Here is a 12,500-nt window from a genome sequence, read left to right as displayed (position 1 = left end):
TTGTTGGGTGCTCCCCCCCCCACACACACACGCACGCACACACAGACGAAGCCGCTGCCGCACGACCGAGACGTGATCAAAGTGCGGAATTGGTCTGGCAAGATGCCTGTCAAGTGGCTGCCCCCAGAGTCGCTGTTTAAGGTGAGCGAAGTTTGTGCTGATCGAATGGCGCACTGTACTTGTGGTGGAGTGTTGTCGCTTGCTCGTGCATGATGTGACGGCGAGTGAGCGAGTGAGCGGGAAGCACCTCGTCTGTCTCGTTGGTGTTGTGTTTTCCTGCCTTTTTGCCGTTACTCATTCATACCATGCGCTCCTGTCGGCGCATGCATCACAACACTCGCATTTATGCTCACGTGTACTTGTGTCTCTGCTGTTGCGCGTGCACTAGGGCTTGTTCTCCGTTGCCGGCGACGTGTGGAGCTTTGGCGTCGTGTTGTGGGAGCTTTACAGGTTCGCACGCGGCGCTGTTGTGCGTGCGTCGTTTGGTTTGTTGGGAGCGTTGCACTCCTTGATGCCTGCGTCATGTTGTGTGTCACATCAACGGCTCCTCACCCTCCTTCTCTACGCGTCCACGTTCTCCAACACAAACACACAAACACACATACACACATACGCACACATCTACCTACACACACACACACACACACACACACACACACACACCAACACACACGCACACAAAATGGCAGCTATGGCGCCACGCCCTATGGTACGGCGAAGGGGATGGAGCTGCAGAAGCGAATCAAGGCCGGTCTCCGCCCAGCAAAGCCGTACGCGTGTCCTGACGCCGTGTACCAGCTCTGCCGCCGCTGCTGGCTCGACAGCAGAGCACAGGTTGGTCCTATGTGTGTGTGTGAGTGTGTGAGTGTGTGAGTGTGTGTGTGTGTGAGAGAGAGAGTGTGTGTGCGTGCGTGTGTGTGCGTGTGAGTGTGAGTGTGAGTGTGAGTGTGTGTGTGTGTGTGTGTGTGTGTGGTCTTGTTTTTTAGGTGCAAGTCACCGCTAGGAGCGTGTACGCCAGTTTTCATCGTCTCAGCTTCTGTTTTCCTGACGTTGCGCCCACATTCCCTCCTCCTTCCGACCGGCTTCAATTTGCATTAGCGGCCGACCTTTGCTGACATCCGCCGTGCTCTTCGCGAGTTCACCTTGTCCATCCATGCGCAGTGAGTATTGGCTTCCGTCTCCAGTCTTTCCAGTCGCTTATCACGCTGTTCAACGACACACACACTCACACACACGTACACCACACACGCACACACGCGCACACACACGCACACACACTCACTTGCACACACACACACACACACACACACACACACACATTCACTTGCACATACGTACACACACACGCCCATTTGTCCAGGCCGCAGCCGTTCCGCGATCTTGGCGCAGTGTATCGTGCGGTGTGCAGGGACAAGGCGATGGCCGGCACGCGCACACTGTCACGCCGGCACCTGGCAGACGATCGCGATCGACAGACGGACACGCACGTTGGCATCGCTGTGCTCATGCAGAATGGGCAGCACACCCACACGGCATCCACATGTGCATCCACACCCATGACAGCAGCAGCAGCAACAACGGCAGCAGCGCCAGTGCAGCGTTCCACGGCACTCCAGCGCGATGGCGGCGGTGGTGACGGGTGCGCGCGGGAGATGTCGACGACGTGGACGAATGGCAGCGACGACGCATTCCATGATGTTCGCGTGAAGGACAGCGCCTCGCCACCGCCACCGCACCACACACGACAGCAACAACAACAACAGCAGCAGCAGCAGGTACCGCGGCGCCCGCTACGGGTGCAAGGCAGTCGCAGTGCACCCTCACCATCACACCCACGCCGCCCACAGCAACAAGACGATGGTACAAGTGGACGGGTTCACCGGCAGCGCATCGTTGTTGCGTCGACGTCCACAGAGCCGTCGTCATCACCACGTGTAACCACACCGCAATCACCAGCGCCAGCCACGACGCCACCACCGCTGTCACGCTTGCCTGCTGGCGTGGCATCCCAAGGGCAAAGAGGAGGTGACGGCAACACCAGCCTTGACTTTGGCTCCTCCCTCATGGCTGAGCTGCGGGCCACGACCAGCAGCAGGCACACAGATGGTGATGGCGATGATGATGATGACGCAGCTGAGGTGATAGCGCGCATGGTGAGCAAGGGCGATCACGACGAGTCATCATGCTGATGGTGTGTATGTGGGAATGGGTGTGTCATGGCGTGTGAGCTTTTGTGTGTGTGTGTGTGTGTGTGTGTGTGTGTGTGTGTGAAAATGGTTGTGGATGCTTGTGTACATATAAACACACGCGTATGTGCAGCATGAAGAAGCACAACGCTGTGCTTCTGACTGCCCTCTCTCCCTGTGTTGTGATCACCACGATACCTTGCTGTTCACCAGGCTTCTATGTGTTGCCATGTCTGGTCATCATTCATCATTCACATGCTTGAGGGTCGAGAGAGTAATTTATGCGTTGCGTATGCATGTGTGTGCGCGCGCGCGTGGGGACTTGCGAATCAAGATCGTCAGCGTATGCAATAGGGAAACAAGGATGGATACAAATCAAAACTCAAATCGCCATTCAAAGAAGTTAAGCAGTGCAATCAAGTGCTGTGACATGATGAAGGCATCAGGGGGGAAACGGTAACGTGTGGCCAGAAATAACAGCACGGGCATCATCATCATCATCGTGGATAGCACACAAGACATGAAATGCGTGTCGCGCACACCAAAATCCCATTCAAAGCTGCAACAATGCTCAGAGAAGTAGCAAGGAGACAAAACCACAGGCACCAATCACAGTCCACGCACATCATGTACACACACGCGCGCACAGAGAACACGCCGCACAGCGGCTGTGACCAAGGCGGCAGGTGCCAGTGGGGACAGGGGTGGCACAACGGAAACCGACATGGGGCATGGGTGCGCGGGCACGACAGCACATGCAAAGGAAGGGCACACGTGCCAAGTTTGGCGAGGTGAAGAGCAGAGTCGAAAAGAGGAGGGGAAAAGGTAGAGAGGAAAGATAGCAGATATAAAATCAATCAGATGTGTGTGTGTGTGTGTGTGAAGAGGGGAAAGAATCAAGAAGAGGGGGGGGGGGAAGAGGGTTGCTTAGTTTAGAGATGATGGCGGCAAGGTCCCAAGCGTGGTTGAGCGAAGAACGCTCAGCCATTGCGACACCGCGACACCCATCACTCACTACTGCCTGCCGCTGCGCCTGCGCTTGCGCGAGCTCAGTAGTAGAAGCAGCACGCGTCGTCGCGGTCGGCGTCGAAGCCAAAGACCGGGTGGGTAAAGAGGTCGTCCGAGTTACGGCGCGCTGACGGCGAGGAGCAGGTGGACGCTGGGCGGGCGTTTGGGTCGCGCACAATGGCGTAGTTGCCGCCGTCGTTGTTGTCCCAGTACTCTGCGCCGTCGCCCGTGGTGAAGCAGACGCAGAACATGATGCTCTTGATGAGGCGGTAGTTGTTGAGGCGCAGCGTGAGGGAGAAGCGGGTGGTGCCCGGCACGCCCCCGGGGACGTAGTCGCATTCCTCGTCGTGGAAGGATGCCCAGTTGTCTGTGGTGTAGCGGACGACAATCTTCTTCTCAAAGCACTCGTCGGCGACGCGGACGGAGATGTGCACGGCCGGCAGCTGCAGGGTGACGGCCTCGACCTGCACGTGCTTGGACGCGATGCGCGTGTCCATGGCTGGCGCCGTGTGCGGCAGGACGGACGCGTCAAAGACCATGGCCTCGTCGTTGCAGGCGATGGTGTTGTTCTCCAGCGTGTGGTAGGCCGCGGGAGCCTGTGCGCGGTCCTTGCTGCAGCGCCAGGGCTCGTCGTACATGAAGAAGGGCATGTGGTGCTGCAGGTGGCCGCCGCACTCGTCCGCCCACCGCAGCGCCTTGCGCGGCTTGGGCGCGGGCTCCTCTGCGCTGGCGGCGTCCTCGTCCGAGGTGGTGCTGTCGTCAAGCGAGGGCGGGGCGGGGGTGCGTGGCGGTGTCAGGTAGGTGGCGCTGTCGGCCTCGGCATGGAGAAAGTGGGTGATGTCCTTGCAGGTCATGAGCACCTCCAGGTTCTCGTGCAGGGTCTGCTGGTCTTCCAGCTCCTGCTGTCCATCTGCCACATGGATGGCATTCTGTCGACAGGTGGCATCGGTAGTGGTAGTGGCGACGCCGGGCTGTTGCTGGTGGTGCTGGTGGTGGTGTTGTGGGGCTGGTCGCTGCAAGCTGGTGCGCCTGTGCTCTGCGATCTGGACGGTACCCGGCTTGGCGCTTGTGTGGCGCTGCTGTTGCCCGTGCTGCTCCTCATCGCGCATGGCGGAGAGCCAGTTGGCTTCCAACCGGCTCGTCGGGGATGTGGGTGATGTGGGTGAAGTTGGGGAAATTGGGGATGCAGGGGCTTCCTCCCATTGCGCAGGGTCAGCCTCGCGTTGGTGGCCAAGCTCCTGCTTCTTGGACGCCGCCGGTGATGCTGGCTGGTAGTTGCGCGGGTGCGTGCGGGAGCGCGATCGGTGGCAGCCCATGGCGTTGTCACTGGTTGTGTCTGTCTCTCGCACAGCCCCGATCCGTGGGAAGATGATGTGGGGCGGCGAGTACACGGCGGTTTGGGCGCTCATGGATGCTGCTGATGGTGATGCGGTGCAGCTGTTCTTGCGTGCGACGTTAGCGTTGGTGTTGCTTGGTGAGGCGTCTGTAGTTGCGTGTGCGGTTGCGTGTGCGGCGGTATCCGTGTCTTCAAAGGCAATGCCGTAGGTGTTGAAGCGCTGCTGCAGGTGTGGCGGGGCGCGGGACGTCACCAGAGCCATATGTGCGAACGGGGAGGGGGAGGGGGAGGGAGGAGAAATGAAGACGCGCGAGGCAAGCAGTGGATGGTGGCTGTGCAGGGGAAAGTGGTGATGTGCCAATCCGTTGTTGTCTGTCTATTTGCGGGGGTCGGTTGGTTTGGTTTGGTTTGGTTTGGTTGGTGCGAGATGTCACAAAGCAACACCGAGCAGCAGTAAAAGTAAGGTGAAGGTGGAAAGGGAGGAAGGGAGAGGGAGGAAGGGAGTCGGTGCGTGCTCGCGTGTAAGATGTGGTGGGATTTGTGAAAGACTGAACGAACTGAAGCAATATGTATCAAAAGGTGCTGAACGGAACGAGGGCTGATGCTGATCTCGTGCCTGTGTTGTTGTGGTTGTGGTTGTTGTTGTGGTGTTTGTGTGTTCGTGCGTTGATGTGAGCGCTGGTGCTGGTGTGTGTGTGTTGATACTGCTGTGTGGGGAGAAATAAATGAAGCAAGACCCCTCACACACGGTGCACGCGCACCACCAAGGGGACAAAAAAACTTACAAGTCGGCCCCTTCGCCAGGAATAGAGGCGGGGGGGGGGAACGATGAAGCAAGATGATGTGACAAAGGTGTGCGTGCGTGCGTGTGTTGCTTGCTTGCTGGATGTGCTTCACACTCTCCTTGGGTGCTTGTGGTTGGCTGTGTGGTTGTGTGCGCGTGTGCACTAGCAAGATGTGGCTCACTTTCATGTCATCCTCACACACACAGAGTGTGCTGCTCTGTTACGCACCACCCACGCAAGAAAACCGGCGGACACGCATTGACGAATATCAAATGAAGATGTTCGTGGAAAACCGACAGGCCATGGCGCAAGCTTCACAGGGCCTTGAGTCGGGGCGGTGGATGAACAAAGGCCACGAGGCGTGTGTGGCGTTGCCATCAACGACAAGCGCGTTGGGGCGCGTTGGGTGGCGTATCAAGATGATGACATGCTGAGTGTGAAAATTTAGTACGGGGCGCCGATGTTGCGTTGGTTGTTCAAATCGGGGCAGTTAGGTCAGGCCTCGACGTGACATGAACCGCCACTAGGCCGCGTGAATTGTGGCAAAGCTCGCATTTTCGCGCATGCCCTCAAATGAACACAACCCGCCATCTGTCCGAGAAAGGTGAGTCATCAAATCAGTCATTGTGCGGGAGGTGTCCGCTCAGTGTGTGCTGCTGTTGTGTGTGTTTCCTTCTTGCTGTGTGTGTGTGTGTGCTCGGTGCTGTGTTTTGCATGTGAGCGTGTCTTTCATGCACACAGCACGTACGACAGGAACGTCTCCTGCGATCCATTTCCCACACTGACCACACACACACACACACTCCACCAAAACGGCTCCAAAGGACACACACAGACACCTTCCTTCAGTGCTTCCATTCCACACTCCACCCGACAACTCTGATCATGATGCGCTCACGCACGTCCAAGGCTTTTGTGTTTGGGCTTGCCCTTGTGTGCTTGGGAGGTGCCGTCCTTGTCGCTGCCAACACGGACAAGTGCCCGTCCATGTGCACGCCAGACATTGGTGCGTGAATGTTTATGGGTGTATTTGTGTGTTTGTCCGTTTGTGTGTGTGTGTGTGTGTGTGTGTGTGTGTGTGTGTGTGTGTGTGTGTGTGTGTGTGTGTGTGTGTGTGTGTGTGTGTGTGTGTGTCCTGCGAACAGCATCAGACCCCTCTCCCTTTGCTGTGTTTACTTCAGTGAGTGAGTGTGTTGTTCCCCCTTCTTTGGTCTCCGCGTGCCCGTGCGCGTCTGTCTGTGTGCCTCCTCCGTCTGTTTTCCACTGCACACACACACACTCACCCGTCATGTGTATGTTTTTGTTTTGTTTTGCGTAGACAAGAACCACACCGTCATTGCGGCTGTTCCTGGACTTCGTGGCCAGGCAGGCATCGAGCCCAACTATGGCAACTGCCCAGTGAGTTTTGCCATGCAGTGTATTGTGTGTGTGTGTGCGTGTGGATGTGCGTGTGCGTGTGGATGTGCGCTTGAGGAGTGCTTGTGTGCTCGTACGTCCATCTGCGCTCATGCGTGGGTCCGTACGTGTCAGCATTCATGTCAGAAGCTGTGCAACGTGACCTTGCCCACTGTGTTTGCTGGTGCGTGTCAAGTTTTTGTTGATGCAACTCTCATGAGTCCATCTTCCTGCTGCTTCTCTTCTTGATCCACACAGACGGGCAACCACCCGTACCGCTGGACTGTGTACTGGGGCGATGGCGGTACGCTTGTGTGTGTGTGTGTGTGTGTGTGTGTGTGTGTGTGTGTGTGTGTGTGTGTGTGTGTGTGTGTGTGTGTGTGTTTGTGTGTGTTTGTGTGCGTCCTGACGTTTTGGTAAATGTCTCTCGTGTTTCATCACGCATTCACGCACGCTGATGTGTTTGATGTGTTTTGGTGTCTGCTCTTGTCCGCATGCAGTCGAGATGTCCAAGAACGAGACCGCGCTCATGCCGTACAACGCCATCTACTCCTGTAAGTTGCTCTGCATGTTGTGTGTTTGTGTGTGTCTCTTTGTGTGTGCGTGTATGTGTTTGCATGTGCCTATGTATGGATTTATGTGTTGTGCGTGATTGTTTCTGTGTTTCGTATTCACAGCAATCACACACTTGAGCGTTTTGACTGTCACGCCGTGCCATTGCTGTCGCTGCCCACAACACACGCTCTTCTGACTGACACGAACTTCCTTATCCCTCATCATCCTCGTGCTACCACCACCACCACCACGACCACACCCCGCACACGCAGACAAGCAGGCCGGCACGTACAACGTGACCATCGCCTATTGCAACTACCCTGCCCCATGCTGCATGTCCTGCTCCTACTACACCAAGTCCATCAACGTCACCGACTAAGCTGCAACGGCGCCACGGTGCAAGCTGTGCAACACCCAACCAATGGTGGTGGCCTGATGTCAAAGCTGCAGCTCCGTTGTGATGTGTTGCGTGTCTGAGTGAAAGTCAACCACAACCGCAACTCATGTTACCCGTTTCCCTCAACCGCAATTCGTGTTACTCGTTCCACTCACTCACCTCAACCTCTGCGCTTCGTTCATCGTTCACTTTCGCCACGGCTGAAAAGTTGAATGTTCACGTTCTTTACTCTTCTCTCCAACGCTTCTTCCTTCGTTACGTTGGCGTCTTGCTCTCTTGACGCAGTCAAGCCTGAAACGGCGGCACCACAAGACAATACACAACTCAATACACAAGCCCAACGCAAATGAGAGAAACACACCTGAACTGAGCATGTAACAACTGCTACACAACAGGCACACGAACCACGCTCACGAAAGAATCACCAAAGTACACACACATATATCCGACACACACACACACACACACATACACACACACGCAACACACACACACACACACGCACACATACACACACACGCAACGCACACACACACACGCGTGTCTGCCACTACAGTTAGTGGTTGTTGCTGCGGTTGGCGCCGGCGTTGACAATGTCGGCAATGAGCTGCTCGTACGGCAGGCCAGCGCGTTCGTACATGAGAGCAAGCTTTCCGTCCCAGCACCACCCGGGGTTCGGGTTCACCTCCAGCAGCTTGAACACGTTGTCGCGCTCGCTGAAGCGGAGGTCAAACCGGCCGTAGTCGCGGAGCTCCAGCCGCGCAAACAGGCGGCAGCACTGGTTGTACAGCTGCGCCACGTGCGAGGGCGAGAGATTGGTGGCGGGCGCATACGACACGGCCGTCCAGTAGGGCGAGGACGGATCCCACTTGGACTCGTACGCCAGGATGGGCGGCAGATCGCTCGGCAGCGCGCTGTAGTCAACGCGCAGCACGGGCAGCTGGCGGATGGACGCCGGGTCCACATCGCCGCTCACGGCATCAAAGGCCGGGTTGCCAACCACGCCAATGCTAATCTCCTCGCCCTGCAGGTACTCCTGCACAAGCACGTCCTTGCACAGCACGTTGGCGGCGGCGCGGATGGTGTTGATGTAGGCCACCAGCTCCTCTTCGCCGTGCACAATGCTGCCTGTGGTGATGCCCACAGAGCCATCGCCACGTGCGGGTTTGATAAAGGCGGGGAACCCAACCTCGGCCACCACCCGCTGCACCGCGCTGGACGCCGGCGTCGCCGCGGTGCTTGCATGCACGTCCTCGTGCGCCAGCACTTGCACCTCCGCGGGCACAGGCACGCCCATGCTCTTGGCTGCGGCGTTGACCAAGCCCTTGTCGTAGCACACGGCGAGGCATGCGGAGCCGGCGCCAGTGTACGGCAGGCCCTTGAGGTCAAACAGCGCCGTCACGTGCAGCTCAAGGCGCGCGTCGTTGAACAGGCCCTCATCGCACAAGTTCAGCACCAGCGGCAGGCTCTCCTGCTGCTTGGTGGTGGTGGTGCTGTGGGCGCCAACAGCGACACGCTCCAGGTCCTGCAGGAGCGTCTGGTGGGCGTTGAGGAAGGTGACCTTGGTGCGGTTCTTCTCTGCCAGCCGCTTCACTGCCGCCTGCATGCGCGCCACCGTCTCCAGGTCCTCCGGGTTCCACTGCTGGTTGAGCTTCTCCGAGCTTGGCATGGACGGGTCGCCAGTCACCACCACAAGCTCGCGTGTGTTGAGGGCCAGCGTGGGCACGCCTGCAGTGGCAGCGGCGGTTTCCGATGGGGTTGTGACGGCGCTGGTCATGACATCACCAGCCACACCAGTTGCCGTCTTGCTCGCAACTGCTGCTGTTGGGGTTGCTGCCAGCAGCATGCGGTGCTCCATCATGCCCAGGTCCTGGCCGCGCGCGCTCGCCTCGCCGGTGAGCGTGTCGACTTGCCTGCAGGCAGGAAAGCCCATGTGTGCCAGCAGCGCCTGCATCTCGCCCAGCTCGTACAGGCGCTCCGCATAGAGCTGGTCGCGCACAACGCCGTCGGTGGTGCTGGTGATGATCTCGCGCGAGACGAGGCGGCGGCCGTCCCGCGCCAGCTGCCGCTCGCGGCACACGAACATGGTGGCGTCAATCCACTCCCACGAGCGCGGGCTGAAGTTGCGCTTCATGTACGCGCCGTCGGTCAGGTCCAGCACCAGGGTGCCGTTCGGCTTGAGGACGCGGGCAATCTCGGCAAGGACAATGCGGTCCGCCTCCTCGCGCTCAAAGTAGCCAAAGGAGTTGCCCATCACCATCACCACGTCAAAGCGCGTGTCCTCCTCCTCCTCCTCCTCCTCCTCCTCCTCCTCAGCAGAGGCAGGAGGAAAGGTGAACGGCAGGCTGCGGCAGTCGGCAACCGTGAATGCGGTGCGGGTGGCGAGCGTGGCATCTGTGGTGTCGGCCATCGCACGGGAGCGGGCAAGGTCGATGAGGAAGGCAGACTGGTCCACGCCGTGCACGCGAATGTCGGGGCGGCGGCGAGCGAGCTCCAGGCTGTGGCGGCCCTGGCCACAGCACAGGTCAAGCACGCGCGCGTTTGGCGGGAAGTCAATGTTGTTGAGCAGCACGGTGACCTCGTCGGCGGTGATGCTGGGGTCTTCCACAACGTCGCCGTCAGTCTTGAGGTACATGTCGTCAAACAGGGTGGTCCACCACTGGTCCTGCAGCGCATCCTCAAGGCACTCCATTGGGCCAAAGCAACGGCCTGTCTGCTTCTGCTTGGTGGCGGTGGTTGTGGTGATTGTGGGGGTTCGCTTGTTGACGGTGCTGCCGAGTTGATTATCGGCCGCGGCGGTCGTGGTGGTGATGGTGGTGGTGGTCAGTGACGACGACGACGGCGGCGGCGTTGGACTCACTGGCGAGCGGGGCTCCGAGGCGCTGTTCTGCCCGTTGTCCTCCATGCCAGAGTCTGAGTCTGAGACAACGACCGGCGGTTCATCCGGGGGCTTTGGAGTCTCCGAGGCCGAGAGTAGTGAGGTGGCTGCCGTGGTCGACGATGACGAGGACGACCCGGCTTGCTGGCTTTTCGCTGTCTGCATCATCTCTCTGGTGGGAAAGAGAAGGGCTGGGATTGATGGAGGGGGGGGGGGAACGCTTGGCTGATGGAGCGGAAGTTGGGGTTGGGGTTGAGGTTGAGGTTGAGGTTGAGGTTGAGGTTGAGGAGGAAGCGGCTTGAGTCGAGCGAAGGGTTGTAGTGTGGTGTATGTGTGCGAGTGGGTGTTGCTGTTCGTCGGTCGCTGGTGCTTGTGGGCTTGGGACGGTCGACGGGAAAATGAACACGTCAACGCAGGTGGAGAGTGGAGATGCTGGCTGTTGTTGGAAGCAAAGAAGCACAGCAAAGCTCTGCTGGGGTCAAAGTAAAAAGCAAAACAAAGCAAGCAAACTGAAGCAAAGGGAAAGGAAGGCAGTATAGCACAGCGCGCACTGCTTTCTGTGCTTGCTTGTTCGTGCGCTTTGTTGTTGTTTTCGTGGACAACAACAAAGAAGAAGCAAAGCAAAGAAGCAAAGCAAAGAAGAAGGGCAATCCCCTCTTCTCACTGAAGAGCAGCGGGGGGGGGGGGGGCGGGTGGTGTCGCAAACCCGCCCAGCATCTCGCAAACTCTTGCTGCAGCAGTCTGCTGCGTGGATGTGTTTGAGGATGACAGCAACACCGACTGCACCTGCGAAAGTCCTTGCTTCACTTCTGTTTGTGTTTGTGTTTGTGTGGTTGTGGTGTGTCATCATTCATCGGTGACGGTAAATCATGCATGGAATCATTGACGAACAAAACCGCTTGTGTTAGATTCAATGGCGGTTTAACGAACTTTTCCGTCATCACAGTTGTCATTGCGCAGTTGCCACACAGGTGAGACAGGGAGAACACGACTTGCTTGGTGTGTTGTTCGTAAACATGTTGTACATTATCTTTGCTTGTGCTTGTGTGGTGGGCAGTGTGTTCAATTTGGTTGGCGGGGTGGCGCGTAAGCAACACGGCACGCGCGAGAAATACACACAGAGCAATACACACACACAGCAATGCAGCAAGTGCCCAGGGGGTTGCACAACTTCGCTGGTGATGGATGCAAAGCAAGCGCGGGTGGAAGAGGCGAAGCAAGAAAGGTTGAAACAAGATAGGTTGGAGGGGGTAGGTTGAAGGTTGGTTGAAGGATGAAGGATGAAGACAAGAGCAAGGAAAGAAGCGAAGAAAGAATACAGGGAAGTGATGAAATGAGAAAGGGGGTGCGCGTGGAGGACACGTGCACAGCCTGTGTTTAGATGGTGGTGGTGGTGGTAGTGGTGACGGTGTTGTTGAGGAAGGGGCTGATGACGTTGTCGAGGAAGTACTTCATCGTAAACTGCAGATGGTCACCAGGGCATTTCTACAGACGCGTCATTGTGTGTGTGTGTGTGTGTGTGTGTGTGTGTTCGGGCTCGTATGGGATGTTCGCCACAGGCTGAGCGAATTTCCTACTTCGCCCGCTGATCATGAGTACTATTAATATGCGAGTCAGTTAATATTTTCTTTTCGTGCCAACTTCGCCATGTTGGGGAAAATCAGGCTTGGAGCTTGCAGTGAATTATGAAGAAAGGTGCGTGATGACTTGGCGCTTATTCTCACCGGCGCCGTCTGATCTAGATGACAGGCAGTCTTATTCCATTCGAAGTTCTATATAGTGTTGCGTAGAGATGCGCGGGGTGTGCTCGTGGACAGGCGAGCACAACAGCGTACGAGAGGAACGAAGTGATATACAACGAATCAGCCGAGTAGGCCTCAGGCATTAGATAAGAATCCGACTAGACGAGACCGTGCGATGTCATGGCTACTTTACTAAGTTCCTGACTGATGCTGGCTAC

At 57.4% G+C, this 12,500-nt stretch overlaps 5 protein-coding genes across 5 annotated transcripts in view; 2 read left to right on the top strand and 3 right to left on the bottom strand.

The window, feature by feature from the left end:
- Window positions 1–2,266, top strand: part of PTSG_09926 (TK/HMTK protein kinase) — a 9,003-nt gene extending 6,737 nt beyond the window's left edge. Inside the window, exons 11-15 of the mRNA XM_004989226.1 lie at window positions 46–141; window positions 389–450; window positions 690–834; window positions 1,099–1,160; window positions 1,361–2,266. Coding sequence (XP_004989283.1) covers window positions 46–141; window positions 389–450; window positions 690–834; window positions 1,099–1,160; window positions 1,361–2,189 — 1,194 coding nt within the window. The 3' untranslated portion in view covers window positions 2,190–2,266. The remainder of the gene's footprint in view (window positions 1–45; window positions 142–388; window positions 451–689; window positions 835–1,098; window positions 1,161–1,360) is intronic.
- A 122-nt stretch (window positions 2,267–2,388) lies between these two features.
- PTSG_09925 (uncharacterized protein) lies at window positions 2,389–5,214 on the bottom strand. The gene has a single exon (XM_004989225.1). It carries the CDS (start codon window positions 4,790–4,792, stop codon window positions 3,236–3,238), a length of 1,557 nt encoding a protein of 518 aa, XP_004989282.1. The 5' UTR covers window positions 4,793–5,214; the 3' UTR covers window positions 2,389–3,235.
- A 719-nt stretch (window positions 5,215–5,933) lies between these two features.
- Window positions 5,934–8,006, top strand: PTSG_09924 (uncharacterized protein). The gene is made up of 5 exons (XM_004989224.1): window positions 5,934–6,321; window positions 6,634–6,713; window positions 6,969–7,014; window positions 7,211–7,264; window positions 7,538–8,006. Exons 1-5 carry the CDS (start codon window positions 6,201–6,203, stop codon window positions 7,642–7,644), a joined length of 408 nt encoding a protein of 135 aa, XP_004989281.1. The 5' UTR covers window positions 5,934–6,200; the 3' UTR covers window positions 7,645–8,006.
- PTSG_09923 (D-alanine-D-alanine ligase) lies at window positions 7,830–11,219 on the bottom strand. The gene has a single exon (XM_004989223.1). The coding sequence runs from the start codon at window positions 10,706–10,708 to the stop codon at window positions 8,219–8,221; it is 2,490 nt and encodes an 829-aa protein (XP_004989280.1). The 5' UTR covers window positions 10,709–11,219; the 3' UTR covers window positions 7,830–8,218.
- A 327-nt stretch (window positions 11,220–11,546) lies between these two features.
- PTSG_12953 (palmitoyl-protein thioesterase 1) overlaps window positions 11,547–12,500 on the bottom strand; it is a 4,513-nt gene continuing 3,559 nt past the window's right edge. Inside the window, exon 10 of the mRNA XM_004989222.1 lies at window positions 11,547–12,025. Within this exon, the coding sequence (XP_004989279.1) occupies window positions 11,918–12,025 (108 nt within the window). The 3' untranslated portion in view covers window positions 11,547–11,917. The remainder of the gene's footprint in view (window positions 12,026–12,500) is intronic.

The sequence above is a fragment of the Salpingoeca rosetta genome (assembly GCF_000188695.1).
Source record: "Salpingoeca rosetta unplaced genomic scaffold supercont1.30, whole genome shotgun sequence".
Lineage (NCBI taxonomy): Eukaryota > Choanoflagellata > Craspedida > Salpingoecidae > Salpingoeca > Salpingoeca rosetta.
This window is presented reverse-complemented; position numbering and strand designations above follow the sequence as displayed.

Excerpts from the sequence above, each read along its gene's own strand:
- PTSG_09925 (XM_004989225.1), bottom strand. The coding sequence starts at position 4,792 with ATGGCTCTGGTGACGTCCCGCGCCCCGCCACACCTGCAGCAGCGCTTC.
- PTSG_09924 (XM_004989224.1), top strand. The coding sequence starts at position 6,201 with ATGATGCGCTCACGCACGTCCAAGGCTTTTGTGTTTGGGCTTGCCCTT. Across the intron at positions 6,322-6,633 it reads CATGTGCACGCCAGACATTG|ACAAGAACCACACCGTCATT; the intron begins GTGCGTGAATGT and ends TGTTTTGCGTAG. Across the intron at positions 7,015-7,210 it reads TGTGTACTGGGGCGATGGCG|TCGAGATGTCCAAGAACGAG; the intron begins GTACGCTTGTGT and ends GTCCGCATGCAG.
- PTSG_09923 (XM_004989223.1), bottom strand. The coding sequence starts at position 10,708 with ATGATGCAGACAGCGAAAAGCCAGCAAGCCGGGTCGTCCTCGTCATCG.